Source organism: Molothrus ater, unplaced genomic scaffold, assembly GCF_012460135.2.
Source record: "Molothrus ater isolate BHLD 08-10-18 breed brown headed cowbird unplaced genomic scaffold, BPBGC_Mater_1.1 matUn_MA537, whole genome shotgun sequence".
Taxonomy (NCBI): domain Eukaryota; kingdom Metazoa; phylum Chordata; class Aves; order Passeriformes; family Icteridae; genus Molothrus; species Molothrus ater.
Genome location: NW_023416491.1, coordinates 63349 through 89478, shown reverse-complemented (window position 1 = coordinate 89478; position 26130 = coordinate 63349). Strand labels below are relative to the sequence as shown.

General features: G+C 38.0%; 1 protein-coding gene across 1 annotated transcript; it reads left to right on the top strand.

The window, feature by feature from the left end:
- The first annotated feature begins 245 nt into the window (after nt 1–245).
- LOC118700148 (vacuolar protein sorting-associated protein 41 homolog) lies at nt 246–26130 on the top strand. The gene is given in 15 exon segments (XM_036404511.2): nt 246–470; nt 680–772; nt 4896–4988; nt 5494–5621; nt 6507–6651; nt 7932–7973; nt 8081–8131; nt 9288–9425; nt 12246–12300; nt 13328–13468; nt 14942–15078; nt 21745–21844; nt 22634–22678; nt 24125–24204; nt 25764–26130. Coding segments are annotated over 15 exon segments (1554 nt in total). The 3' UTR covers nt 25845–26130.

Below are 26130 nucleotides of genomic sequence, written 5' to 3'. Positions count from 1 at the left end.
TCAAGCATCTACAGCTTCTCTGGGCAACAGTGCCAGTGCCTCACCAACCCACAAAAAATTCCTTTCAAATAACTAATCCCAACCTGTTGTATTGCACTAAATAGTTTATTTAGTTGTTGTTTTGCACTGGGTGATGGGAAGTTTTTACTGGGTATGTTATGTCACGGAGATTGTTATTCCCCCTTTCTCATTACATGCTCTCTCCCCTATGCACCCCCCTTTCTATAAACCTGGTCGTCTGTCCCATGGGTACCCCTCCCCTCACCCCTCCCCAGTGGAATCCCATTGGCCATGGTCCTCTTTCCCTGCCCCCATCTCTGGGGTATAAAATTCCACTGCAAGGGTACAATGCCCTCTTTTCTACCTGGGTGGTTGCTGCTACTAGAAGTGTCCTGTCCCAAGCCAATAAACAGGATACTCGTCCCCACGTGGAGAAGAGCGCTTCTTGTCTTTTATTTCTGTCTATGCAAGTCCGTGTGGGCCAGAGTCTGAGCTAGCCGGATTTGGACTCCTATAACAGCCCAGAGAGCCACGGATTACTGCAGGTGATGCCCCACGTGGTCATCTCCCACGATAGTCACAAAGGAGCTGGTAATTCCACGAGTGGAATGCATTAGCTTTTGGGACTTTCACCTTCCTCTGACTTCTTCGTCGCGTTTTTGTTGGCAAGAATGCTTAGAGGGTGGGATCGGGACCCCGCCGTGCACCAGGCGGACCAATTCCGGATGAGGACTTCTTTACAGCTCTCCCAGCCAGCCGGTCCCCAAGCGGGGTGAGTATTCCCCGTGAGTGGTAGTGTGACCCCAGGGGGGCCCCCAAAGGGTGGGGGTTAGCTCCTGGTGCAGGGAAAGTCCGGTCCCAAGGAGGGTGTGCACAACCGCGTGGGCAGAGCGGCTCTGGCGGCGCCTGTGCACGGCTCCAGGGGTTGCGTGGTTCCATCGGTCGTGTTCCCACGGCACGCGGCTCCCAGGAATGGCGGCACCGTTGCGTGCGGCGCAATTCCACCGCACAGGCGGGTTTCGCGATAAAGCTGGTGCTACGAGCAGTTTTCACTGCAGTGGCAGAGTAGCCGTGGCTTGCATTTTTGCCGTGAGCGGTCATGCCCGTGCAGCGGCGGACCCAGGAGAACCGGCACGAGCAGCTCCGGGCATTCCTTCCTGTGCAGAGGAATCAGTGATACCCCAGTGTCAAATTCCATGGGGTGAGTGTTGTTGTTTGTATGTGATTTTAGGGGGTTTTTGAATGTTCTGTATTAAGCAGTCCTGTTTGGTTGCATTTTGATATCTTGATATCTCTCATCTTCAATGAATGTCCTCTATGAAACCTAGTTGTGTCAGTTTCGAGATTCTAGAGCCTTGCAGTGATCTGTTCCTCTACTGCTCCAGCAGTGGTGGCTTCAGGGAGTTACGTGCTTTGCCTTTTGCTCAACCTGGAAATGAAACTCGACATAATTTTAGTAAGCAGGTAATATAAAAGAGAATCTTTATTTGAAGGCCTTCAGGAGCAGTTGTGGAAAGGTGTCCACAAAAGCCCACCCCTACAGGGATGAGTACACATTTGAAGGTTTTAGGAAATTAGCATAATTGATAAAAAGCACCAGTTAGGAGTGGTGATGCAATTCCCCCCCAGGTCAAGCCTCTTCTCTGGAGCCCCCCCTTCAGCACTGTGCTGTGCTCTGCTCAAAGAGTTGTTCTCAGCCTTAGTTCCCAGGAAGAACCAAGAGGGCCTTGTACCTCCTGGGGCTTGGAGCTCTGGAATTTATTTTGTCTTTTTGCTTAAGGAAAGGCCATGGAAAAGTACTGGGAAAACTAGTCACTAATACAATAGATGACAGAGTTACAAATATACATGTGAAGAATACAGAGAACATATAAAAGATAAAAAGGCAAAACTCAAATGGCATCACTTGTGCTCAAGTCACTTCAGTATAAAAATCTAATGTCTCGGCTCAAGCAGCTGAGGAAGGTGGATGGATTCAAAGGAAGATTTCAAACTCTGTGTCTGTTGTGGCCTGAGGGATACCCTCCATTCTGTTTGCTGTGACAGCAGTGACTTTCAGCAGTGGTCCAGGATGATCAGCTAGCAGCAGCAGTGCTTTAACCAAAACACTGGATGGAAGACATTTGAAAGACTTCACCAGACTGTAGTGGGCATAGCAGAGAGAAGCACTATCCTAACAGGCTCTTTCATCTCTTAGATAGCCTTTGAGGAATAAATAATTGATGTTCTGGCTTATTGGTGAGATGGTTTAGACTATCTCATGTACAACCTTAAATGGATTTTCTTGTACCTCATCCTTACATTTATTGATGAAAAGTCTGAAAGCGGATCTTGAAAAGAAACAAGGGAAGAAAATACTTCTCTGTATAGTATCCCTTTTTTATTTAAAGTCACTTTACCACATAGTTCAAGAATTGGTACAAAGGCAGTCTGATTCAGAAGCTTTTTTTTCTGACCATGCTCCCTAAGTGCAGCTTAAAAATAAAATAGGAAGAGTTTGTAACCCATCATGGGTCACCTTTGTGTCAAGGCGTAAAATAACTTGTATGCTTCTTACATGCTTCTTGTATGCTTTCCTGAGCATGGTGGTCAAACTGCAGGAGGTGGCTGTGTTTTTTCTTCAAAGCAATGGGACACAGGGCAGGAGACATTTCCTTCACGAAGCAGCCTGGCTCACACACAAGGAAACTACACCTCTCCAGGGCTTGCTGTATGGCCAAACTACAGCCAAGAGTTGCAACAGTCTGTTGGGGGAGGTTGTTCATTCAGGAGGTAGCAGGAAGGTAGAAAGTGGGAGTGAAAACAGCCATTGGAGATTGTCTTCTGCCTTTGAGTATCCAGTTAATGTCTAGCTTGCTTTCTCTATGGTCAAAAGAGACTTTTCATGAAGGGGTCAGGAATATACCCCAGAGCGGCCATCAAGACTGTACCCTGAGTTAACTGATAAATCCTGTGACAGCTGGTGGCAGCTGGGGCAGCACTACATTTCAAAAACTGGCCATGTCCAGACAGCACAGGGAGAGGAGAGGTCTAAAATGTAGTAAGATGTTTTTTCTCCTGCTTTGTTCAAACAACTTCAGTAACAAAATGCTATTGTACCATGTGCCAATAGCGGGCAACAGGCAACATCTCTGAGTGTTTGGAGGAATTTCACTGGTGTTGGTCCCTCAGCTACAAACCCTAAGTCCCCAGACAGCTAGTAGCAGTGTGATTTATTTTGGCAGATGGAAATAATCTTGGCCTCTAGTTGCATGGAGCAGTAGTGCTAATTAGATGCTGTGCTGAAATTCCAGGGTATGAGCTAATTTATTCTGGCAGCTTCTCATCTCTTGCTTGCTGGAATGCAATTCCTTAACACCTTCTATACAGTAACAGATCACATGCCTTCATCCTTTTCATGGAGAGATATATTTTCAAGTTAATTTTCAATTTGGTATGTAAAAATAGCCCTTCATAGAATGTGGTGACCCCAACACAAGTCATAATTCAAAATTACACATATATTGTGCTTGTGTGATCAGGTTCTGGTAGTGGGAGTGCTACAGTAGTGGCTTCTGTGAGAAGCTGGCAGAAGCTTCCCCCATGTCCGTCAGAGCCAATGCCAGCCAGCTCCAGGATGGACCTACTGCTGGCCAGGATCAAGCCAATCAGGAATGATAGGAACACCTCTGGGATAACAGATATAAAAACAAATAAAAAAAGTTATTGCACAGTTGTAACTGTGACCAGAGAAGAACTGAGTTGGTAATATGAGATACAAATACAACTTTGCAGACACTAAGGTCAGGGAAGAAGGAGGACGAGGTGGTGATCCAGGCACCAGAGCTGAGATTCCTCTGCAGGCCATGGTGAAGACCATGAAGCAGCTGTGTCCCTGCAGCCCATGGAGGACAAAGGGGATGCAGAGATCCACCTGCAGCCTGCGTAGGAGCCCATGCTGCAGCGGACTGCGCCTGAAGGACTGCATCCAATGGAAGAGTGGCCCAGATTGCAGCAGTTCATGGGGAACTGGTGCCCATGGGATGGATTCATGTTAAAGAAGTTTGTGGAGAGCTGTCTCCTGTGGGAGGGACCCCACACTGGAGAAAGGGAGACTCCTCTACCTGAGCAGCAAGAGGAGCAATGTGTGATGAGCTGACAATCATTCCCTGTCAATCAATACCCATTCTCTGTCTCGCTGTGTTTCTGGAGTGAAGGAGGTAGAGCCCAGGAAGGAGGAATGGATGAGGGAAGGTGTTTTTGAGATTATTTCACTTCTTATTATCCTGCTCTGGTTTGGTTATTAAAAAATTCAATTACTGTCCAAAATGTGAGTCTGTTTTGCTATGATGGTATTTGGTGAGTGATCCCTGGATCTTATCTTAACCCATGAACCCTTCGTTATATTTTTTCTCCTCTGTCAAGTTGTGGAGGGAAGTGAGGAAGTGGCTTTGTTGGGTGCCTGGTGTCTAGTCAGGGTCAATCCAATCCAACACATTTTTCAGCTAATGAATCCTTATACCTTTTTACAAGGCTAAGACTTAACAAAATGGATTTTTAAAACATTCTTGTTTTGAGGGGTCTTTTATGGGTTTTGTTTTCTAATTGACTACTGGTCTCTTAAGGACAATGGCTGATTCTCCTATTCTAATTAGTATCTTGCCACCTGTCTCTCAAATGATAGTTCTTTCAAGTGAGTTATAAAATTCTGTGTGTATAATCCTAAAGTAAATAACTTCTGAGTGCTGCTTACAAGTATGAGTTTATAAGGTTTCCAGTGATTACCAGGGGCCATATTTTGTGTATAGCCTTGTTCTTTTGTTTCCCAACGTTTTTTTTCAGTGTACAGTGTCCTGTTTTTTCAGGATGTTACATGTCATTCACCATCTGACACTTTGTTCTCTTTGTTCCTATAGGCAATTAGTCGTTACTTGCCAAGACAAGATCCAGTTTTGAAGCCTCTGATCTATGAAATGGTCCTGCATGAATTTTTGGAAAGTGACTATGAGGTACTGCAGCCTGATGTGTTCCACATCAATGTGTCCCATAGTTATTGCCAGCCAAATACCCTTAGCATTGAAGAATTCTGACAGCAAATTCTCTGATGTATTCAAACAGATTATCAGTGCACAGTTCCACAATAATGACAATATTTAAATGTTGAATTTTAATTTTAAGAGAATAAATAGACTGTTCTTCAAAGCATGTGAATACTGTAAGATTGATTATTTATTAGACTGTTATTTTTAGGTTTTTTAATGTAGCATAAGTGGTTGAGGTGATGCACAAAGCCTACAGCACCTGAAAGAGACTCAGCTTCATGAATCATAATAACATTGTCCTAAGAAGGAAAAAATCTGTGTTCTGTACTGTACATGTCTGTGGGCACATGAAACTTCCTTAAAGGTTAAGGGACAGCAGGTGTCATCTCAGAGGCTTAGCTGAAGCTTTGATGTTTTGAAATGCTCCTTAGGCCATTCTTTGTATTTCTGTTACAATCTCTTATACGTTTAGGGGTTTGCAACGCTAATAAAAGAATGGCCTGGAGATCTGTACAACAACACAATCATAGTTCAAGCTGTAGTGGATCACCTGAAGAAAGATCCACAGAACAGGACTTTGCTACGAACACTTGCAGAATTGTGAGTACAGTTTTAAACTCCTGTTACAAAAAGTACACTTAAAATAGTGTACTGCAGTTTATTCGTATTTGTTAAGCTCTCTTCTTTGCTGCGTCTACAGAGTGTTGGCTTTCTCTCCTCTCCACTCTGCTGATTGCACAGCTTAGCAATTCTTTACCCTTCCTTGTAATGTTCACATCGAGTATAGAAGCAAATAGTTAAGCATGAGATTGGATTTCCAGCTCCTCTTTCTAAAGTAAGTAACTAACATTCCTCTACATGCTGTCAGAGGAAACCTCTTTTCTGAAGTGCACATTTCAGAATTACCCATGTAAAAATAAAATGGTGGGGGATTTTGCCCACTATTTAAGAAGTAGTGTATTTAGGATTACTGCATGGATGGAAATATGTGACTGGAAAATGTGCCAAAACTGATCTGATTCTTAGTCACTTCGTACAGGGATAAAGCTCTTTGAGTTTCTCAGCCTGATCACTGTGTTATTTTCTCACTGCTTCTTTGAAGAAAGAAGAATTACTGTCTATTGCTATGTTACAATCTGTCCAAAAGTTCTAAGAGAACAATGTTTTTTAAGCTCTGAAGAGTGTTCCAGTTGGTTTCCAAGAATTGAAACGCTAGCATTTTGTGTGTCTTCCCCTGTGAGTTAAAATGGAGAATGAAAATGCAGAAAACTGCAGGTCCAAACACAAATGAAGGCCAATATAAATAGAGGTGAAATTAATGTTGCCTGATGTTTATTTCCCCTTACAAAAATGAATCACAGGTCTGTTTGGATATTTATAAATTCAAGTTTTACATACTAGAGTATGTTTATATTTTCTCTCGTAAATGATTTTCCTACTTTTAAGTATGTAATATTACGTGTTTTATAATCCTGTTTCTATCAGGTACACTTACGATCAGCGCTATGGCAGAGCCCTAGAAATCTACCTAACTCTAAGGCACAAAGATGTCTTCCAGTTAATCCACAAGCACAATCTCTTCAGTTCTATCAGAGACAAAATTGTTCTGCTCATGGATTTCGATTCAGAGGTATAATGATCCTAATGATTTTATATTCACTTTCCTCTAAATACAATTTAACAGATTAAAAATAAATGATCTATAGATGATGTTGAGGCAGAGAGTGTGTTTACTACATCTGGATACGTTCTGAGATAAGGAAGATTGTTTGCCTAGATCGCAAAATAATTGACCCAAGGATTATTTTTTTCCTTCATATTTCTATTTCTGTTTCCTTTCTATTTCCATTTGTCACTCTCAGTGAGAAAAGTGAGTGTCCGCATCATTTGAGAACATTGTTGTGATTCAAGTCACAACATTGAATATCATTTCACACAGAGTATCATTTCACCATGTTATTCTTTCTGTATTTTGAATCAAATAATGGTATTAATAAGCCAAAGAAAGGAGATAGTGAATTTATTTAAGCATATATTAAATGTACTTGCCATTTCCTTTCACCACAGAAAATTAATCTGCTTCTGAAATTTCACAAGGTTATCAGCCTTAATTCCAAAAATCAGGAAGTGTTTATTCCATGCTGAATTCTACCTTCTTTCTTTCCAGCTGGCTTTAAAATCCGAGCAAATTAATTTTGGTGTGATCACTGGGAAGATAACCAAGTAGATCTTTTTCAGTGCAATAGTTGTTTAAGCGCTGTAGCTAAAATATGGATCTCTACTGTTGGTGATCATCTTTAGTATGCCCATGTTTCTCCATTCATGGAGGAAAAAAAGTATAATTTTTGTTTAATTCAATAGAATAAGTAGTATCAGGAATCTGTGGTTTGGGATTTTGTGAAAGTGAAGCAAAAGTTTGCTCTTGAAAGAGGAAGCGGAACCTGAATCCTGGTGGCCGCTTGGCTTACATGGTCTTGTCTGCTGGATTAATGGTATTGGTCTCCAGGTAGTTTGGAGGAATCCAATTGTGAGGCAGGTTGAATTGTGTGTTTCTTACATAGTCATCACCCTGCAATTCTCTTTTGAGGTGGAACAAATGGTATTTCTACATCGTTTGGCAATAGCTTTTTGTGACTGATGGTGATTCAGTGGGCATACTTCACCTGCAGTGTAGGTGCACAGCATTTACTGCTATTAATGAGGGAACTTAGGAGAAGTATTCTGGAAGAATACTGCAATGCTGTGCTGTCAGGATATGCTGGTGTTATGTAAATTGCCCTCTGAATTTCTGTTGCTGAAAAGAGTAGGTCTGTCCATCTGACACCTGTCCATGAATAAGCATAATACTGTATAGAGGGTAAGAAAATATGTGTGCCTGTTACCTACTTGAGTTCTCTTTCTCTGTTGTAGAAAGCAGTAGACATGTTTTTGGATAATGAAGATAAAATTTCTGTGAGTATAACAAGTTCATGGCATGGCAGTCCAATGCTAGCTTTTATGACCTGTCCTTTTTCCAGTCTTGTAAATGTGATGTTTATCACAGGTTTGTTTTGTTTCAGATTGACAGAGTTGTTGAAGAGTTAGAAAACAGGCCTGAGTTACAGCATGTGGTAAGTATTCCTGTATTCTGTTGATTTGAAGTTGAGCTGAGTAAACTCTTGGCTGGACATACCTTTTACATGTGTGTTTATCTTGTCAAAGTGAACCTGACACTGAAATGTCTTAAATCATCAAAGTGGCTACTTCTGCCATTCTCTTAGCATAGCCATAACTTCTTCACAGTTAGATGTGTACCTGTGAGAATTTGATAACGTAATGCAGGCTTATTAACATCTCCTTATAGCATTGTAGGCACTTTTCTTTGCTGGTCAATTAGTTCTTGTTTTTATTCCTCCTTTTTCCCTACCCAAAAATGAGATTGGTTGGTGGGTGCAGCTCTAAAATACATTTTGCTGATCCATAGAGAAAGTGAATTGCGTGTTTTTCTGGAGCTGTAACTTCATACACTGTCGAATTGTTTTTGTTTGTACAGAATAACAGTACCACTGTAATCACGTAATATGTGACTGTGGGCTTGGGCTGTATTAGAGAGGGAAGTTTAACTTGCTGCTGATTACAGATAGGGCTCAGGTGTTCATCTGGTGACGAGATGATTTATGGGTTAGAGATCTGATTATGGGAAGCAGATCTATGAAAAGTGCAGTCCACAGCCTAAGAGCTTTGCAAAGGCAACTGACAGGACTGTCAGTTTACAGAAGGGATGCATACAGAGGAAGGCAACAAAGATGGTGAATGGTCTAGAGGAGAAGCCACACAAAGAGCAGCTGAGGTCACTTGGTTTTGTTCTGCCTGGAGAAGAGGAGAGTGAGGGGAATCCTTGTAGCATTTACACTTTCTTCACAAGGGAAGCATCAGCAGGCATAATCTCTTCTCCGTTGACCTGTGACAGGACCTAAGGGCAGCATGAAGCTGTGTCAGGGGAGGTTTAGGTTAGATATTAGGAAAAGCTTTGCCCACTACAGTGACTGCGCACTGGAATAGTCTTCAACTCTGGGGAAGTGGTCACAGCATCAAACCTATCTGAGTTCAAGAAGCATTTGGACAATGCTCTCAGGAACATGGTGTGGTTCCTGGGGCTGTGCTGTGCAGGGCCAGGAGTTGGAATTTGTTTATCTATGTGGGTCCCTTCCAACTCAGGAGTTTCTATTATTCCATTAATAATATTGAACAAGTGAGTTTGAATTCTGATTCTTTTTTGATTCCTAGTATTTACACAAGCTTTTCAAAAGAGACCACCATAAAGGCCAATGATATCATGAGAAACAGATCAGTCTTTATGCTGAATATGATCGACCAAACTTACTTCCATTTCTTAGAGACAGCACACACTGCCCACTGGAGAAGGTAAGCCCCAAAAATCTAAGCATAAGTCCTTGATTTTTATTAAGGTCCTGGTCTGTAGCTTGTAGTCTTGTGAATTTCAAGCCGTGTCTGGTACTGCCCTCTACTGCCAATATGAGGGATCCTTTAAGTTTGTGACCATCACCTGCAGTTTGGTTTGCAGAGCTGATGACACCTGAGACTTCCCTCTCAGGTCACAGGGCAGGAATTGATGGGTATTTTTAATGCAGAAGTTCTGACTACAGTTCTAGCTACAACATATCTACTCATCAGTGCTTAGCCTGACTGAACAGTAGGTTATGGGTTCAAGAAATTGACAATCATTTTGCCAAATCTAGGAGCTGTCAGTGTTAGATCTTGAAAAACCAGTAGCTGTAACTGTAGTTATTCTATCTTTTTATTGTAAGGCCATAAGTTCCTGTTGAATAATATACACAATATACATCACTGAACTAACAGGGCTAAAAGTATTTTGTCTTTGTAATTTGGCTAATACACTTGAGGTTTTACAGAGTACCAGGTTTCCATCTTCCTTCCTTGCTCTTTCTTGCCAGATTACAAAATGCATAAATGTAAGGCCAATCTTGAGTTGTTTGCCCTGCCTGAATTAATGTGAAACAAATGGAAATTCTAAGTTTTCCGGTTTAGATGGGTCAGTATTTTATTATTTGTATTTGTTGCTGTTAAAGGCTGAGCAGAGCAGACCTTGCCTATCCATATGCAGCTATAATGATGACACAGTAGAGTAGTTTTCAAGTGTAATATTGAATGTTGTATTACATGGTTAACATTCCAAAGAAAACTAGTACTGTTCCTGGTATGTCTCTTGTTTTGCATGCTTTTGTCTACTGGAAAATACGTTCTTTTATTATTATACATTCTTAGATTGGAGAATTGGGATTTGTAGAACCTTATCTGAAACTTGATTGACTAGTTTAGGCAGTGAGCCTGAGAGGTTTCCAGCCAGAAACTTTGGTCTACAATATTGGCTTACTTGTTTTAATTTTATGATTCTTAGTTTCTGCCTTATGTGTTATTCATGTGATCATGGTTTTATGTATAAAACCTTACCTGCATTTTTGTTTAATTTTGAGGCAAATTAATTTTAGTTATTGCATGTCCAGCCTCCTATCTTTAGTGGCAGGTGGTGCAGAAAAGTGCTGTGTGAAACTGATGCTCATTGCTGGCATTGCTTTGCTGAAGATACAGGCTTTGAGCAAGAATAGGTCAGAGACCCATCAGCTTCTGGAACGTGTGGTGCAGTAATCACCAAAGGCAAGAGAGAATGTCAGAAAAAATGTGTAATTCTAACTTTAATGTTAAAATGTTAACATCTTTCAGTAAGAAGCTAAGGAAGAGACAAAAAGATACTATTAATTCTGTAATTATACTTCTTACCATGCATGCTGTATAGTAACACTTCTTGTGACATACAGATCTTTGCTCTAAGAAATTGAAAAGGGGACAAAGAATTTCCCAGTTTCTGCTATTTTCACTTCCTGTTAAGCAAGTTCCAACACAGTGTGTAAATTGCAAAAAGCAATTTCTGTTAGAAAAAAAATCTGCTCTTTTTATTGTTCTAATGAAATTATAAACTCATCAAGAAGAAATAATTTGTGCTCTCTAGAAGTAAGCCACTTTTAGTCAAGTGCAGTTTAGCAAACGTTTTAAAAATGAGCTGGAAGAGAAGTAGGAATGTTCCCTGTTTTCCTCTAGAGGGAGCATGACAGTCAGGAAATGGCAGTATCTAGAATTCCTGAATACCTGGTGCTTTGTAGTTTACTTTTTAAGTGGAGAGGAAAAAGAAGGCTGTCAGCTGTGTATATAACTTAGTGTTATTCATACCTTCCTTCACCTGGAGTATCTAGTTGGTAATTTGCTTACCCCTAGCCCAAAATTTGTTGTCCATACCTCTAATCTTCATAGTAACCCTTCTGAAATAATGAGATTGGAAGGAAAAGTAAATTCCTACCTCATCTTTGATTGTAGCTATACTTTATGTATTTAAAACTTTGATTTCCAAGTGTGAAGGTTGGTGAACAGTTGTCTTTACAGGAGCACTATGAATCTTGAGTTTGCTTTCTGTTTCCAAATTGGAAACAGACATGGCATTGTTTATGGCATACCAGCCCTGCTGATTTCCTGTTACTACAAACTTGTTGGTAATCAGTTTGTTATTTTTTATAATTGTGCTGGTTTCCAACTACACACAGATTTCTGTAGCTGCTGAAGATACTTAGCCCTCAGGTCTTTAAACCTAATTTACAAGAAATGCTTTCTCCATATTCTTTCACATTTGTTATTTCGCATTGTCTTCTTGGTACAAAATTTGGAGGGCACTCTCTCTCCTGAAACCATTCTGATTACCCTGAAGAGATTTTCAGCCTTGTGTTATTAATGAATGTCACGCACACTTCCATCACTAGAGACTACGTAAGTCTGCCCACAGGAAGCAAGTCTTGGTAGTAGATAACCTTAATGTTTTGTGTTAACCAACTTTTGGAGGGAGAATAAAGAAGTTGCCAGTAGAATTAAAGGCAGAGATTGACATAGTCCAGACTGAAGTACTTGTTCTGTCCCCAGATTTATTCAGTCTCAGAGAATTATTTTAAAGAGAGTCATGGAAGTCACAGAGTTTCTCTTCTTAATTAAGGCCAGAGGGCTTGGCAGTGCTTATTAAGGGAGCTGCGTTCCTGTCAAAATGAATAATGTAACTACATAGAAAAATCACTTCAAGCTTCTTGCAGCATTTGTGATCAATAAAATTTCATGTTGCATGGTTTCCGTATATTCTCTTCTCTCTTCTCTTCCCTTACATTCAAGGCTCTTGAGATCTGCCAGCAGAGGAACTTTGTAGAGGAGACAGTCTATCTTCTGAGTAAGTAACTCAGAATAAATAACTGTGATCAATTACAACACTTTTAAATTTGTAATAAAGTTTATGGTATGAAGATATATTGTCTGATATCTAAACCAAATAACATGACTTAGAAAATAAAACAAAGCACTGGATGGATATGATGTCTTAACTTCATATATTGTGTTACTTTGTTTTTTACTTGGTGTTCTTCTGGGGTTCTGGAAGTGTTGCAGAGGCTATGGGGAGCAAGTTGGGTGGGGAGTTATTTCTGATACAATCTCCAAGAGAAGAGTAAATACTGATGGTTTTGAAAAGAGAGAATAAATTAAACAATTGTTTTATTCTAAATACATCTTAGAAGCTTGGTATTATTTTTTTGCTGAGATGAAAGATTTGCTTATGTTGCTTTCTATCATTTTTTCCATTAAGTTAGTTGTAAATTAACTCCTTCAGCTGGCCAAGAAATCTACCTCTGAATGAGAGGCATTGGAAGACTTATATGTATGTTTACGTATTAGTCATGAACAAAATAGTAAATATTTTTAAACAATGTCTGGTTCAGTAAGAAGAATATTTTGTGGACCATTTCAGTCCAGTGGAGAGTAAGATTTACTAATAAATTTATTTTGGAAATAGTTCATACTTTCTGCTACTTCTTCCTGTTTCCTCTTATTTTTCATGGGTGTAAGTTGTGCTATATTTACTGCAAATTAAGAGGGCTCATGTGGGCCCTTGAAGCTGGTATTTCACATTATAGTTTACATCTCTACACATACACACAGTCCCCCTCATGTTAGATGTTGCTGCAGTTCAGAACCCCAAAAAAGACCCAACACATCCTTGAGAAAGCCTCCAGGCCCCAGTCCAGCAAACTGCTCCAAGCACTTATTCATATTATACTGATTTGCATTCCTACATCTGAATAGACTAGATTGGGTCTTAGTTGAATTAGTCTGAGTCAACTTCAGGCTTAGAAAATTCTTATTGGAAGAGCACTGAACATGATGAGCAATTAGCATTTATAGTCTCTTATTTTTCCTTCCAGGCAGAATGGGTAATAGCCGCAGTGCCTTGAAGATGATAATGGAAGAATTGCAAGATGTAGATAAAGCTATTGAATTTGCCAAGGAACAAGATGATGGAGAACTTTGGGAAGATCTCATTTTATATTCTATTGACAAACCACGTAAGTGGGATAGTTTCTGGGAAGCTTGCATGTGTGTAATGCTTTTGCAAATAAAGGATTGAATTATTCACATGTATGTTAGAGAACGTGTTTTTGTATGGTCAGGGAAGTTTTCTAGTTTGTGAAGGACAACACAGCTGTCCTACTGTGCATAAAAACTTGCAGTAAGGCAGTGTGAGGGTATGCTACACAATGAATAATTAGAGGCTTAACATTGAATAAGCTCTGCATAATTATGTCCTTAATGATAAATCAAGGGAACAGTAGTGCTTTTAGTTTAGCGGAATGAGACTTCATTTTTAGACAGCCTCAAAACACAGTCTGCAGGTTTGATGAGGATTTTGCATGCTATTTTATTACAACTGCTTCCCTTCGAGATTCTGAAAATGAAAAGCCTACACCTTTCTTCCCTCAGTAAAACAACTAATTTATTTTTTTCTGTTACAAAGGTAAGATTGGTAATAGTGAGTGCATTTTGCCTTTCATTCATTATATGAATAGCTACTCCAAGTTAAAAGGTTAGATGGACTCAGAAACAGAAGCATCACTGTTGTCAAGGAGGCAGATTCAAAGTTCAAATGACTAAGAAAACAGAGAATTTTCTTAACTATCTACTCTCCATGGGTTTTTGCAAGCTCTTCTGGGGCTTTAAATCAAGACTGTAAAGTCTCTCTTGGGACCTCTTTTCTAGGGAATTGAGAGTCTTGTAGAATTAGTGTCAGAATATGTATCTTTTCATCCCTTGGTTGCTAATTTTGAAAGGAAGAAGTGACCAGAATCTTTTAAACCTCAAGAAGAATGGCATTCTCAAATTTCCCATACTTGAATGCATCACTAAAGTCAGTGACACCTTTAGAGCAAAAGGGACTCAAAGCATACAAAATTCTCTCAGTAACTCTATGTAACAGTTTCTGCCTGTGTGCAGAGCAGCTCTACTGATATTCCTCAGTTGTGGGGGTTGAAGGAAAAACACAGCCTTGAGTCATCATTCTGGTTTTTTTTTACCCAGATGCTCTTCAAAGAGCAAAAGACTTCTATCATGTCGCTCTCACCAATGATTAGAAACACATTGAAATCAGGTTAGGTGCTTGAAAGTTTGTTCTTATACCCTGGAACTGGGAATGGAATTACCACATAAAGTAGTTATTAGTTAGTAGTTAAACACTATTTGTTTGAGTGCTCTTTTTATTGAATCAAAATGCATTATTTACTTGTGAGTTTGTGCTGGAGACTCAGTTACAACTGTGCTGAATACGCTGAAAGTTCTGTAAGTTGCCAGACTGTATCTTCCTCACTTTCCCAAAGGCTTCTATTCAGGTAAATACAGCTGCAAGAAACATACAAAGACTGTAAAAGAGACTTAGTGCTTTCACTTATTAGAGAACTGTCAAGTAGCTTGTCACCATAGTATCCTTTAATCAGGTATTGTGCTGGATTGTTTTTCTTAATTTCTTTGCCTCTTATTTTTCACAGCTTTTATTACTGGTTTGTTGAACAATATTGGAACCCATGTTGATCCTATTCTTTTGATCCACCACATTAAGGAAGGCATGGAGATTCCTAATTTGAGAGACTCACTAGTGAAAATTCTTCAGGACTGCAACTTGCAGGTAGATGTTGCATTCTTCATGGGATACTAATTTTCAGAGAGACAGCAAACTGTCTTTGTCATTGAACAGCACAAGAAATTGCTATCGTGATTTGTTCAGTCATTGGTCATGGACATTGTGGGCCCACACAAAACTGACAGAAATAGCGGAAATTTGATAAGATTTCTTGATGGCATCTAGCCCTTCTAAATGTCTTCCACACTGTAGAAGCCTGGTGGGTAAGTAGAACTGGAAGCATCTTGAGTGATTCAGCCTATTTTACACTGCCCAACTGGCTAGTATTGGAAAGTTTCATGACTTCTCGTTCTGTTTCACGTGAATGCAGAAGCAGAATGGAGGCAGAATGCAACATGCCCTCACTGAAACATTCATCAGGTGTTAGAGTCATATGTTAAGTGTCATACTAACTGAAGGAAGATGAATTTCTAAAATCAAATTCATGTCAGTGGTGCAGAATCAGTCGGTTAGAGCATGATTCTAATAATGCCGAGGTTGTAGGTTCAATTCCTGTATTATGGACTATTCACTTTAGAGCTGGACTCAGTGCTGCTTCCAACTCAGAATATTCTGTGCCTATGTTGCTGTTAATGCATTTTTTTAAATGGACTGTTCACTGGATTATGGAAGTTCTTACCCCAGCATAATTATACAGATATGTGCAGTCCCCTGCATGATTGGTTCTGAGATATGTTTGTAAGAGCTTACAAGAAGTATATCTTTCAGTGTTCCCTGTAAGTAGCCAGCAGATTGTGTTGCACTGCATATTTTAAATCTCTCTCCTACAAAAGGAGTCACAAACTTGAATTCTCTGTTATGCTGTTCTCCATTGCTCTACTGAAAAATACAGATGCCTCCAGTGTGACTATGCAGAGTCCAAGAAAATGTAGCTCAGTAGGCAGCTGAAACTCTTGATTTTCTGAGCCTCAAACGTTTGTTCCCCATCTGCTATTAGTCTTTCAACATTTCAAGCAAACAGATGGACTCAATGGTTACATTACGGTCATGGCTGGTATCTTGCTAGGCCATATCTCCCTTCAGGGCAGGGTTTAAGCCTTTCTAAGGCTTTTCGATTATTTTATTTTTATGTGAACTTCAGATTATGACTTCGGCTATTTCAAAGAAACATTTTACATTTCTTCATCTCTCAACACTTGTAAATAGATACATGTTTGCATATAATGCAAGTTTTAACATTACTTCAGGTTTTGACTTCATTGGGTGAAGTCCAAAGCTAGTATCCTTCCAAAATGAGGGATCACTAAATACCATGCTGCATTTCAACAGTTGCATGTTAATCTTGCTGCTGTCAGTACCACCATTGATCCTCCTGTTCCTGGATTCTCATTAATTCAAAATTTGTTGTGTTTTCAGGCAAACTGAGAAAGTGCTGTAAGCATAGCTACAGCTTTACACATATACAGAGTACATTGCATGGCTTCAGACAAAGCTGATGACATCAGTATGGTCATATTTTGGGGATGGAAATACAATTTCCATCCCCAAAATATGACAACAATTTTTTCTTCAAATACCTTTTAATAGAATTACTTTTGGAATAAAAGCATGTATTTAATCTTGAGAATGATATCTAAAATAATTTACTGTTAGCATTGAAATGATTCACGGATTTCAAATTAATTGATTTTGAAGTAGAGTTGGATAGCTCTAGGGCTAAAATTTAGATTTCATAGGGATAATAGAAATTAGCGAAGCTTAATGTAATTTGTGCTTGGGCTTTCTTGTATGATAGAAAAACGTATAGCCCAAAAAAAGGCAATATTTCATTAGAGAAGTGTAAGTTATAGTTTAAAATAAGTCTGTTCCTTAAGTGTTACTGGCAACATGAAATGCACTGTTCGTGAACAGATGGTATATCTGCATTGAAATTTAGAGATCTTGTTGCTGGTCTTGCACACTCACCAAAGTAGCCAATTTTATAGAGGGACTCAAATTTTCTAGAGGGACTATTTTTGTTATTGCTGCCTCATTAGCTGTTTTAAAGCTAGTTCAAGTGTGTTTGTGTGATGTCTGGTCATACCTCTGCACATGTTGTGTAGGTTCATGCTGAGAAGTCACTGGCCTTTATTCTGGCTGGCAGAACTCTTGCTTTTGGTAGAAACCTCTTGATGTGTAGCATGGAGCATAAACCAGACATTTTGAACTCACTCAGAAATACAAATTTCATTGGCTAGGATTTTCTATATCTTCATCTTTTTGGATCTCAAGCTCTGTATGCATATGTTTTATTGTTCTAATTTTCAAAGGCAAAAAGAATCTTGTGCTAGGATCCATGAAGGAGGAGTGCAGGTGGAAGGAGAACCTGCTGCTTGACTTGCAAGTCACTGCCTAACACAAAAACTGTGCTGGTCTTTTCATAATGATGGCTTCCCAAAATATGTTACAACTGTGCCATTATGTTGTTTAGTTGTGGGCTCCTTTTGCAAGCCCTGATAAAATTGTTTTATGCCTATGTACGCATGCAAATGCAAATTTCCTGTTATGCTCTTGAGTTTCCATACCAGTGAACTTTACTTAGGTGTGATGTCAAATACAGGTAGGAGTTAAAAGCAGTGCCTTTGACAGACTTTGTCCTTTTGAGAACAGTCCTTTTCATCCCAGCAAAACCAAGTAAATCAAACTGAGTGGCTACCAACGTGTGACTCACAGTATGCATTAGAGAATCCAGCAAGAAAGTCTACTAATGCAAATTTTGTTGTAATTTTTTTTAATATGGACTCTTCCTTGAATAATTTTTTAATAATGTTGGCAGATTGCAGACTAATGGCTTCACTTAAAAAAACTACTATCCACTAGATGAAATGCTGCCACTGCTCTATATGCTACTCTAAGCTCACATCAGCTGTGTGGTTAACCTTTGAAATCTGATCACTACCAACCAACCAAGCACAGCACTAAAGCAGAATTAGATATTGTTTTGGGCAAAAATAAAACATAGATCATGTGCAACTTTTTTCTGCAATTCTGCCATGAGGTTAAAACTGTGCACACTTCTAACTATTCCCCTAAGTAGAGAAATATTTAAGTGTTTTTTTGAATTGGAATTAAACCTTGAAGTGATTTTTTTGTTGTTTTTTTTTTACCCATGAAGATAATTAATTTTGATGTTTTGTCTTTGACATTGTTTGAGTTAATGTATTAAAACCATAGTACATAATCAAATGACCCTGACTGTAATGTTGAAAGTTTATTTACTGCTGAAATAATGCTGATTTTAGTATTTATATGCAGTAATATTCACAAACAACAAAGTTATAGTTCTTTGAATTTTAGTAGGATAATATTTTATCAAATAAAGTGCAGTCTGAAGCTTTTTTACTGCTTCTGAAATCTACTTTGTTGCTGTCATAAATTTATAGATAAATTAGACAGGTTGTCTTAAAGAGAATGCTGCTTACTTATTAGAAATTACACATTCCTAGTGCATTTTTTAAGTGCAAATGAATCACCATTCTCCAGGTTTCTAAAGCATTGTATCACATATCTCCCAGAGAAGGCTGATAGTAAAATTTCCTTATTTGTAGAACTGTGAGTTAATTATAAGCCTGTTATGCTTTCCAAATCTATAAAATAGGTGTCTTTCAGCTTTGGTTTGTATCTGAATGAAACGTAGGAACTGCTTGTGGTATTGGAAGAGTCTTGTTTTAGAAAGAAATGCTTCATTTTTCACCCTTTCTATGTCATTTGTTAAAATAAATCTTTGAAAGGTGTTGGTTTTCTAAGACTCCTTTTCCCCTAGCTTTAAAGACAGAAGCAATTCATTTAGATGTAGTACTTTGAGATTTTGTGCATTAGCCATTTTACTCAAACATTGACTTACTAGTTTGCACTTTGAACCTGCAGGAACTCTGATGGGTAACAGACATTAATTCATTCACAGAATTCACATCTATCCACTCATAATAGAATTTATGAACTAGAAGAACCTAATGACAATACAATGAATGCTGCTTGAAACAGCACCTGAAAAAATTGTTAGGTTATGAACTTGAACATAACAAAAAATGCTGTTCAGACACCTTGGAGGCACTAGAGGGCAAGAGGCAGCTTGCGCAGGGGGACATGTGCCTTTTGGCTGTAAAGACTAAAAATAATGTGTTTTTAATGTGGCAGTGATGCTATTTGAAAGAATTTAGTTAACTGGCCTTGAGAAACTTGGACTTCTTTGTGAGTTAAGCTGAATCAAGGCCTGAATTAATTCCCATAGTTTTGAATATACCCTTTCAAAATAACTCCATACTGCAGTGCTTTTTTTTTTTTTCTTTAAAGATAATGTTAGGCTTGATTTACAAATGAAAATCAAGACTGTTACAATCAAATAGAATGGTTGGTGCCTAATATCTTCCCTAATATAGCCAGAAAACAAACTTTTTTCACAATAACAGTTTTGGTTTCAGCAATTTTCATTAATTTAATGAAAGGCATTATTTCTGACTAAAACTTCTTTCTGTAGGTGCATGATACTGTCATGCTTGTGCTCACAATTACATGCTTTTAAAGGATAAATAAAATTCAGTTTCATCCTCAATTCTGTTTCTTCTTGGAAAGTGGTTCCATCACAGATTGATGCCCAATGTCAGTTTTAACTAGTTCAACTTAACCTTAGGGTGCAGTTACCTATTTCTCTCCCCTTTAAAGCTCCCTCTCTCTGGACTCAAATTCCCTTTCCTTTACTTTCTGTAACTCTCAAATTACCCATTTTTGAGGTCTTCAAATAAATTTGTACAGAAGTGTTGAGAATTTATTACCTTGAGAATAGAAATTTTACATTCTGCATTGCAATTTTTCCTTTTATATAGTAATGGCTGCCTACTGTATTCCATTTCTAGCAAAATAAGGTCTGTCAGTCATTAAATGTGGTATGGAAAGATCTTAGTGCTGTTTAAATAATGGGAGAAAGTGTATATTTCTTAAAATATATGTTTGATCAGATATTTCTGTTACTCTTGGGTTTTAAGGCATCAAACAGTATTGAGGTTTTCCAGTGAGCTAGTGATGTCTGTTTTTTCCCTCTTCATTGTTCTTTCTTTTCAATGAATTTTTTCTATTAGCACACTGTATTTAATTAAGAAATGCTAGGACACACTTCCATCTTCCATTCTATCTTTGTTCTGCTTCTTTCATTTAACATGGTCACAGCACCAAGATTGTCAGAGTTCAAGAAACATTTCGACAATGTTCAGAGGCACTTGGTGTGATTCTTGGTGCTGTCCTCTGCAGGGCCAGGAGTTGGACTTGACACAGTCTCATTTAGTTGTCCTTGCTAAAAGTTTCTTGTATTTTTTTCAAACCTAGCAACATTTTTCTTTATTTAGAACAAAATTTTACCTTCTTTGTTGCCTTTGGATAAAGTTGGCAAGGGAAAGACATAGCCAGAATGTTCCTGAGATTATCAACAGATAAAAATTATTCATTTTCTAAGCGTTTGCCTTGAAGATCTGCATTTACTTGCTGGTGCTCTGAAATGTTTTATAACTCAATGTCTCCAATACTGGAAAAGTCTCATTCACCCACTGATATGCCCAATTTGAAATGCTCACAGTGTTACTCAGTGTTACTTTTTTTAATGTACTTCAGATTTGCAGTTTTATCTGCGTATCATTCTTAGCAGTGTGTCCTTATTACTTCAGAATGTGTATGTGAAAAGGTACAGTTTTTGACAGTGTCCACCTGGCTGTAAAATCTATTATTGTATTTCTTCTGAGGTATTTGCATTAGCTGTATTTTGTACTGTCTTAGAATGCTCAGTATCTCCAGTAATACGAATGAGCAGAAGAAAGGAATGAACATTGCTTCTTTATACCTCTCTTTTAGTAGGGTTGATCACATTATAATTGACTGTGAGTATCTTTGGGAAGCAGTTTTCAAAGAAATTGTTGTCTTGGAAAACAAATTTCCAAACATCAGTTTGGGAGGAGGAAGAAAAAAGTCCAAAATACTTACTCGGGTTTGTTGTTTTTCCATGTTGTTGCTCCATTAAGTATTGTGCAATAAGGTTCTGGATAATTGTTATGCCCTTGCTTCTTCTGTGTTTCAAAACCATTTCAGGCAATGACAGGTCAGTCTAATGAAAAATACCAAATAAGTCAAAAGGGAGCTGAGACTTTTGCTGAAAAGGAATGAACTAGGGACCTTTGGTTAGTTGCATAGACATTTAATTCTGCTTATTAAATGACTCTTCAGCAGGATATATGTTTGAACAAAATGTATTTTGAATTGCAGTGTTTATGAAGATCTTATGATTATCAAATATCTTTTCTGAAGAAGACAGGAAAGATACAGGAAGAAGAATTTTGAAATGGTTTGGAAATTAATTCTATGGGGCACTGTAAAAATTCCTCTCTGTTGTTATTTTGTCAACACCATCTCATAGAAAGATGTTCATAATTATAATAATAGTATCTTTGTAAAGAATTCTATTTTTTGATGTTCGTTTTTGTTTTGTAGGGTTTTCGGGTTTTTTTGTGGGCTTTTCACTTAGGTAGAGGTGATAGCAACAAAAGGTTCCTCCTTTGCCTCCTTTATAATACCTTGAAAAGTTTTAAACATTCCTTGCACTCACTTGGCAGCAGAGTGGTTAATTGTCAAGATGGTTGATATACCCATCTGTTCAACAACCACTGTCTTTTATGTTCTTTGCACCAACAGATCTTGCTGCGGGAAGGATGCAAAAAGATACTTGTTGCTGATTCTCTTTCTTTATTGAAGAAAATGCATCGAACTCAGATGAAGGGTGTTCTAGTGGATGGTGGGTACAGAGGAAACATGATGACTTTCAATATTTTAAAGACTATTTTACATAGACTGTTTATATACCTCCTAACTGTCTGCTTTGGAAGCTGCCGAAAAGACTGCATTTTTTACCTTATCTGTAGAGTGTAGGAGGATACTAGATGCTTTTCCCCTTTGCAGAGGAATTACTTGTATGTCAAAAACTACAAGACCCAGCATGCAGCTGTTTCTCTTAATCAGTCTCTGCATAGCTAGTAATGTATTGTGTCCTGCATTTCCTCTATAAAGGTGAAAATGCTGTTTAGTACCAACATGGACAATCAGATGGTAATCTGCAACCAAAGCAAAAGATACAAGAAGATTGCCAGAAACAGTTGAAAATATTTTGCAAGGTGCTAATGATGCATGTGAACAGCACTGTAATTCACACCAGCTGAGTGTTAATAGCCAGAGACAAAAGCTGACAGGACGGAGTACCAGGGCTTCTGCTCCAAAGTGCTGCAGAGTTAACAGCCACCTGTCCCATGCTCCTTGTTTCAGTTTGCCTTTCATCTCTTCAGCACTGATCCTAAACAGCCTCAATCCTGCAGTTCTACCATCATCAAATCTAAATATTTATCATGTTGTTATTAGAAATGTTACTTCAGTATTGCTCTTCAATTTTTAATAGATTGTTAGGCATCTTAAGTAAATGCTTTAGGACCAAGCTCCATTTCTGTAATAGCAGTATGTTCATGCCTGCTTTATAAAAAGTAAACATGGAATTTGTTTACAAAACCTAATTTCCTTTTGTTCTGTTTTTCAGAGGAGAATATCTGTGAATCATGTCTGTCTCCAATACTACCTTCAGGTAGGATGCTTTTCTTGGGAAAAAAAAAAAAAAGAGGTTGTAAAATTTTTTTTTTGTAAATTTTTTTAGTAGTATTTTAAGAGAAATTATTCATAAAAATGTGTAATCTCCTTTGGTGATCACGGTATAAATTTCAATCTCCTATGCAAAACTTGCTTTTGAATTCTGACATGGGAGTGGAGTCTAATTGAACATTTTTTATTGTAGTGAACCCAGATATTCTTTCTTATTCAACTTTGTCTTCCTTATTTTCTGTTTTGATTACATGGAATTCAAGGCGACTTTTAATTCCATCACCATACATATTCTCAAAGATTATTAGAACCACAAACCTAAGGCACCAAATCTTGTCCACATCTGTTGGATTATTCACACTGAACTTGTAGACTAAAATTTTTTTGCATGTATTTTTTGTCTGAATGGTGGTGAGTTCTTGGCTTCAGTCATGGGTGCCACATTTCCAACATCTTAAAACCAACTAGCTTTAGACCAAAGTTGGTTTAGCTTAAAACCAACTACCTTCTAAAGTTAGTTGTGAAAATAGAAATTCAGGATGTTATTTCAGAGATGTTCATTCTTCAAGCAACAATAGTCCAGAAATATCAATATAGTTGTTGGGTGTCTTAAAAAGAAGTAGTTTTACCAAGAGAATATCTGTTGTGGCCTGTTAAAGCAAGAATATATAACACAAAGCATATGTACAGACATTTATTTGTTTTCTAGGGGTTAACAGCCTGATAGAATCACTTACAGTTAATCTGGTTTCTACCATTTTTCACTTAAATAAATAAATAAAAACAACTATACTGGGATCATGTGTAGCAATATACAGACAAGGAGAATCTGGCAGAATTGAATGTGCTAGCACTTTGAAGTATGTGTGTTGAGGTGAAAAGAGCCAAAGTAGAATGCAAATGATGCTTGTGAGTGAGATGGTTATTCTTTAGATATGTGGATGTTGTATTAAGGGTTCTAATTTGGCTAAATATTCATTTGAGAATGAAAGCTCACATCATGCACTTAGGCAGCTTGTTGCCAAATTTCAGGATCATGGCGGGCAGTGCAGGCTCTAGAACTGCTCCGTGTTCTGGTTCTCTTCACACTAGTGCAAGAATTTTTCTGCTATCTTTTCTTCAAAGCAGCTGCATTATTTGGTGGTAGTTTACTCTTCTCCCTGCCCAAATTTAGCATGTAGCATATATTGAGATGAAAAATTCCTGATAGGGAGGTATACAGTATCTAAGCCACAGAAAAAATTGATTTGTAACTCCATCACTGGCACACGTTTCCTGAAACAATCACTCTTAGTGGTTTCTATGAATGAGTCAGAATAATTTTGAAATTATTTTGAGAGATGTTACTTGAAGTTTCTCTGTGTATGACAGAATGTGCTAAATCATTTGTTTCATAGTCCTGTTGAAATTAATTTGTTTTTCTGTTTCCCAGATGCATCCAAGTCCTTCAGTGTGGTAGTGTTCCACTGCAGACACATGTTTCACAGAGAGTGCCTACCTGTATCTAACACAGTAAGGAATTAGCTTAATATGTCTGACACCTTTGCCAAAGATAAAGTGACACATTTTCTTTTGTCAGCTGTGGAGAAGGGCATGGGTCTATGAGGAATTGTATGATTATAGGCATAACTTCTGATGATGCCACATAGTTGTATGTGACCAAGAAAAGGGAGTTTAAAGATACCTCAACTAAAGTTCATCCAATGTAAAAAGAAATCACTACTGTTTGAACAGTATTTTATCACTTTCTGCAATCAGAATATATAATGCAAATCTGAGACATACAGGGAATACAGTCTCTCTAATTTTTAAATTATTTTCCATTCCAGCTTTTACTTTAACTAAACATACTCAAAGATGAGAATAAAGGTATTTTCTCAAGTGAACCATATTAAATGATATCTTCTGACCTGGAAGACAAAAATCAGTCATTTCAGAGTGAATATTTAAATATCTTTGTAATCATCCTTATGGTCAAAACATTGTTTTCTTTGTAAGTTATTTGGGGGTTTGGTTTGTTTGTTCAATTAACACAAAGCAAAAGATAACTTCTAGATATAACAGGTTTAAATATAGGAATGAAAGCATTCAAATGGTAACAAAATCACATAGAAAATTAAATGTAAGTCTTTAAGATTCTGTATCTATCTCTGAACATTAACATGTAGTGAAAAAATAGCTTTAGTGAATCACTTCATCTGTAAGTAAACAAAGTGCTTATAACCATATGGTACAGCATGGATATTTAAATATGTTAGGAAAAGCTGAATGTATTAGATCATTTGTACAAGAAAGTCCAACAACTAGTAGATATTTCGTCAATATTTACCACAAATTTTATTGTGAGAAATAATCTAAAATTTATCTAGCATTCTCAATTTTCTGGGGGAGGTGACTGATTAGGTGGGATTTTTAAATGTTATGTAGATATTATATGATATCTATTCATAGACAGTATGTATGAATAGAGGGGTGTATGCATGTAAGAGAACCAAATTTCCCTGTTAGATTGTAGTATGTGGCCTTAGGTGATCCGTCATGTTACTGATGTTTGATTATCGGTGACATACTGAAATGTAAATAGTGCATGCACAAAATGGACACAGAGCTAAACACAGAGTAACAGTAAACATATCTTTGATGTCAAATGACAGTATTTGGGCCCTGATCTCAGTTGTTGGAAATCTGTGGAGCACTACCCAAAGACAGAGCTGTGACTAAGGCATCCAGTGGTTATTGGAGCTCACCAAGTGACTTTACTCTCATCCTTATATATGAAGATAATCAGTGTTACTTTTCATTTTTGGTGTGGAGAAAGTTTGACATTACTCTTCTGGCAGGTGGTAGTAGTGGAGTGAGTGGTGAGTTGTGCTGCTCTCTGACTCCAGAACAGCCAGTCTTACTATGTTTTTCTATATTGTCTTCCCTCACCTATCCATGAGTATGTTGACTGGGAACAGTCTGACTCTGAGCAGTAATGTTGAGAAGGGCATTAGCACTTTTCATTCATCTTCACATATTCTGATGTGGCTACATTTCTCTGAGAGACTCATGTTTTCGTTTTGATTTAGGTATCTTCTGTCCAGTTCTGCAATATATGCAGTGCCAAACACAGGGGGCCAGGAAGTGCAGTCCTGGAGATGAAGAAATAGCAGTGGCCTAGTTCTCAGTGTCAGTCAGTGACACCAAATCTGTTAGGACCATAAGAGCCACTGTAATTTTCCATTTCTGTATATAATTTTGATTGTGATTCAAAAGTGGTTCCTGTAGTTTATCCTGTTTATTGAATATTTTGGGTAATGAGAAAATGTGAAAATCTTTGTCTGGTAAGTCTTTGTTATGCAATTCATATGTCATGGTTCCTTTGCTCAGCTTGTTACTTCATTCTGGAACAGAAAAAAAAAAATAAAATGGGAAGGAAAAAACCCATGCGATTTA